This window comes from Protobothrops mucrosquamatus, unplaced genomic scaffold, assembly GCF_001527695.2.
Source record: "Protobothrops mucrosquamatus isolate PMUCROS unplaced genomic scaffold, P.Mucros_1.0 scaffold2319, whole genome shotgun sequence".
Taxonomy (NCBI): Eukaryota; Metazoa; Chordata; class Lepidosauria; order Squamata; family Viperidae; genus Protobothrops; species Protobothrops mucrosquamatus.
In genome coordinates this window covers 67,284-71,701 of record NW_015388403.1, presented here as the reverse complement: position 1 = coordinate 71,701, position 4,418 = coordinate 67,284, and the positions used below count along the sequence as shown (strand labels likewise).

The 4,418-nt window shown below is 41.8% G+C and overlaps 1 protein-coding gene across 1 annotated transcript in view; it reads left to right on the top strand.

Annotated features, from left to right (window-relative positions):
* LOC107295360 (zinc finger protein 84-like) overlaps window positions 1-750 on the top strand; it is a 3,080-nt gene extending 2,330 nt beyond the window's left edge. Inside the window, exon 3 of the mRNA XM_029285832.1 lies at window positions 40-750. Coding sequence (XP_029141665.1) covers window positions 40-750 — 711 coding nt within the window. The remainder of the gene's footprint in view (window positions 1-39) is intronic.
* The last annotated feature ends 3,668 nt before the right edge of the window (window positions 751-4,418 follow it).

Below are 4,418 nucleotides of genomic sequence, written 5' to 3'. Positions count from 1 at the left end.
AAAAGATTCAGTCAGAATTCCAACCTGGTGGTACATGAGAGAACTCACACAGGAGAAAAACCTTTCAAGTGTCTGGATTGTGGGGAAAGTTTCAGTCAAAATTCCTACCTGGTGGGACACCAGAGGATGCACACAGGAGAAAACCCATATGAATGTCTAGATTGTGGAAAAAGTTTCATTCGGAATTCCTACCTGGTTAGACACCAGGGGACTCACACGGGAGAGAAACCATATGAATGTCTGTATTGTGGGAAAAGTTTCAGGCTTAATTCCTACCTGTTTAGACACCAGAAAACTCACACAGGAGAGAAACCTTATGAGTGCCCAGATTGTGGAAAGGATTTCTCTTGGAAATGTGATATGGTAAAACATCAGTCTACTCACATAGAGAAATCATATAAATGTTATGATTGTGGGAAATGTTTCAGTCAGAATTCCTACCTGGTGATACACCAGAGGATTCACACAGAAGAAAAAACATATAAGTGTGTAGATTGTGGGAAAAATTTCAGATGGAATTCTCAGCTGGTGATACACCAGAGGACTCACACAGGAGAGAAGCCGTATGAGTGTCCGGATTGTGGGAAAGATTTCAGTAGTAGGTCTAGCCTTATAAATCATGTAAGGTTACACACAGGAGAGAAACCATTCAAATGCCCAGATTGCGGAAAATGTTTCACACGTTATTCTACCCTTTCCACACACAAGAAATTACACAGGCAAAATTTGATGTATGTAGAGAAATCTTGAATTTCATTTCTTTTCTCTAATTGGAAGGCCAGCTGAGAAACTGACCATTTAATTTCTTGCCATATTCTTTTTAGTCAAATGTGTTTTAGTATCAAACAGGAGGGATAAGATCTGAGCTTCCTTTCTCTGGCCCAGTGAGGTCGTTCCCTTCTACACAATGAAGGGGAACTGCTGTGTTGGGACAGTGAAAGAGTGTCTCTTAGGGCAGGATCTGCAGCGGAAAAGGCTCACTTCCTAGCTCCTATCAGGCGGCAATAGTGAAGGGAAGGGGCTAGGTGCATGCCCACCCTAACTTGACAGAACAGATAGATGCAGAAATAATAAAGTGGAACATTACTGACAGGTGCCCTGTTGGCTCAGTGGTCAGAATGCAGTATTGCTGGCTGACTCTGCCCACAGCCTGGAATTCGACCCTGAGGAAGCTCGAAGTTAACTCAGCCCTCCATCCTTCTGAGATCGGTAAAATGAGAACCCAGATTGTTGGGGAGAATATGCTGACACTGTAAGCCAAGAGTGCTATGAAGCACAGTGGGGTGGTGTATTAATTCCAAGTGCAATTGCTACAATAAAGAAATAGCTTTAAATGTGATGACCAGCATCTTCAGTTGCACCTGTAAAGAAACAAAGCCTGCGGCAGCTCGCACCACAAGGATATGATATGGGCAATGTAGAGGCCCTCATTACTTTGTGCGTTGGGGCATTCTGGACCAGTTAGAGGTTTCCGGTCCAGGGCAGTGATCCAAACTGGAGGTGACCAAGGCATGATTGAGCCCTGTGCAAGGCCTCCCTGGTCTAGGAAAGGACACAGTTGGCGCACCAGATAAATCTCTGCAAAGCCCAAACTATGATCTCAAGCAGGAGCCATGAGTCCAGGAGCATCCCCAAGGAGATCACATGACCCCAGGACACTCAAACTCACAAATATGAGTCAATTGCTAAGTGTCATAATTTTGATCACGTGACAAGGGGGATGCTGCAATGGTTTGTAAGTGTGAAAAATGGTCATGTCATTTTTTTTTAGCACTGTTGTAACTTCAAATGGTCGCTAAATGAAATGTTATACGTCCAGGGCTACCTGTACATAATGGGGTATCATAGGATGGATGGCCTCCCCTATTGATTTCATGTAGATGTTAGAAAGCAGCAGTGTAAGGCTTTTCTCCAGGGGCCTCCTGAATTACAAGAGGCCCGATTCCATACCGAGAGGAACCAGTGTGGGAAAAAGAGCTTATTGTTTTTACAGAACTATTGAGAAGACATGCTAGTCTGTGAAGCAAATAAATTGTATATATTTTAATCTCATGAGTCTCTGCTACGCTGAAAACCGTTCCTAACTAGAATTTACTGATATAATAGCAACTTTAGAAAAAACCCTTAGGAACTAACAGCCCTAAAAGGTAATTCGTAAATAAGGGCCAGGGGCCATAGAATTAGGGGAATTGGATAAGTAATTGGAGGCGGAGATAATATATTCACTTTAGAAGCTCTGGATACGTTGTGATGACATGATTACAGCATGATTACTAAGCCAATGAAGGAGAAGCGGGAGGTAAATTTGTAATAGCAATGGGGGAATACAAAGAACAAATATTGAAGATTTGCGTTGTGTCCACTGTGTGCTTGCATGCACAAGGAGCAACCCCCCCTTGCAAAGGAGTACAAATAAATTACCACTGTTTTCTCTTGGAACATTTGGCTTCTGATTGTGTATTTCAACTAGATAATGAATCCTACACCAGCCATGGAGACAGAAGTCCCCAAAGTCTGTTCAGAAGGATATCATGGTCGATGATACAGTATTGAAACCTGATGAGAGGTCTAGGAGGGACATAATGGTTGCACCCCGTCTATCCCGAGACCTCCAAAAGTCCATGAGAGTTGCAACCAATGCCAGTTTGGTGATGTGTCCCGGCCTGAACCCAGACTGAGAAGGGCCCAGGTGTCCTCCTGCACAGCCCTTTCTCCAGATGGCAAAGTCAGAGCTGCAAGCAGAGGGTGAGTTGAAGTTCCAGGCTGCCAGCCTTTCATTCCCCTCTTCAGCTGCACTGAGAAAAGGTCTTAATCTGCAGCAATGCCTTGAACTCCTCTGCCAGGAAAGCCTCTCATGATTTTCTTATGCACAGCAAACTGCTGTTGAAGGTATGAAGCTGGCCAGGATGCCAACTGTCCAGAAGAGGGAAAATGACTCTTCCAGCCCTCTCCTGAGCTTGGAAAAGAAATATAGGTAGTTCTCAGGTTGTGAGAGAACGGGAGGGAGGGAGGGAGGTTGAGCTGGAACAAATTAGAACGATAGAGGATTGGATTGCTAGACGGGACTTTGGGGGAAGGGCAGAGGAACTTCCTCTTTCGGCTCACTTATGGGAGGAGAATGGCGTCACTGGTGCCTCTTCCGCTGTCTCGAGGGTGGAAGCGGCTCCTGGGAGGTGAGTGGAGGACAGGTCGGAGGCGAAGCCGGGATCAAGTCGGGCTGTTTCTTTTCCTCCGCGGTGTGGAAGCAGCGAAGGGGCAAAGCCGAAACATGGGTGATGCTGCATATTCTTTCTCTTCTCCAAATGATATTATCCTTAGGCTGCATGATTTAAAACTGCTGCCTGTGATTTTCTGCTGGGAAATGGAAAAATTGGGACATTTAAAAAATCTTTATTTCATATTTTTTATATAAATATTTTATTAAGTTTTACAAAGGTAAGGATCAGTATGGGTATTGGGTAGGGTAGGGTTCAGGAGTGGGGTTTGGGTAAGGGTAGGTACAAAAATGGGCTTACCCCCAGCAATAATTCCACCCCTTGGCAAGCAGACTGTCGTCCGGATACAGATATTAAATAACAGTAATTAATGTAATAGTAAATAACTATAATCAATAACAATAGCGATAATCATAAAAAATAATAACTAGTCAGTAGATATCATTCATCCTCTTAAATTTCATAGTCTTCACTCACTAGATCGTGTTGCTAACCATTGATAAAAAATTTCCCCATGTTTTGAAATAAACTGAGTCTTCTTTCTCTTTAATCTCTAAGGTTAATCTATCCATTTCTGCACATTCTAAAGTTTTTGTAATTATAATCTGGTCAGATGGTAAGTTTTCATTTTTCCAAAATTGGGCAAATGCTATTCTAGCAGCTGTCAATACATGTAATATTAAATATTCATTCTCTTTTCCATAATTAAGTCCTAGTATTCCCAACAAGAATAGTTCTGGCTTAAATTCTATCTGTATTTTAGTCATCTTTTCCAGCCATATATGAATCTTAAACCAAAACTTCTTAGCGTTAGGACATACCCACCAGATATGATAGTAAGTACCTGGTTTTTGTTTACATTTCCAACGATTATTTGATGCATTTTTAAACATTTTTGCTAATCTAACTGGTGTCATATGCAATCTATAAAACATTTTATATACTTATTTATTTATTTATTTATTTATTTATTTATTATTTGAATTTATATCCCGCCCTTCTCTTTGCGGACTCAGGGCGGCTGACAATCAATTAAAAACACCACTAACAATCACAAGTTAAAATTAATTAAAATGAAATATTTAAATTGTCTAATTAAAATGTAATTAAAAACCCCTCTAAAAACCCCTCTTAAAAATTATCCTAGGCCAGTCCCGCTTGTTGGAACAGCCATGTCTTGAGGGCGCGGCGGAAGGAAGGGAG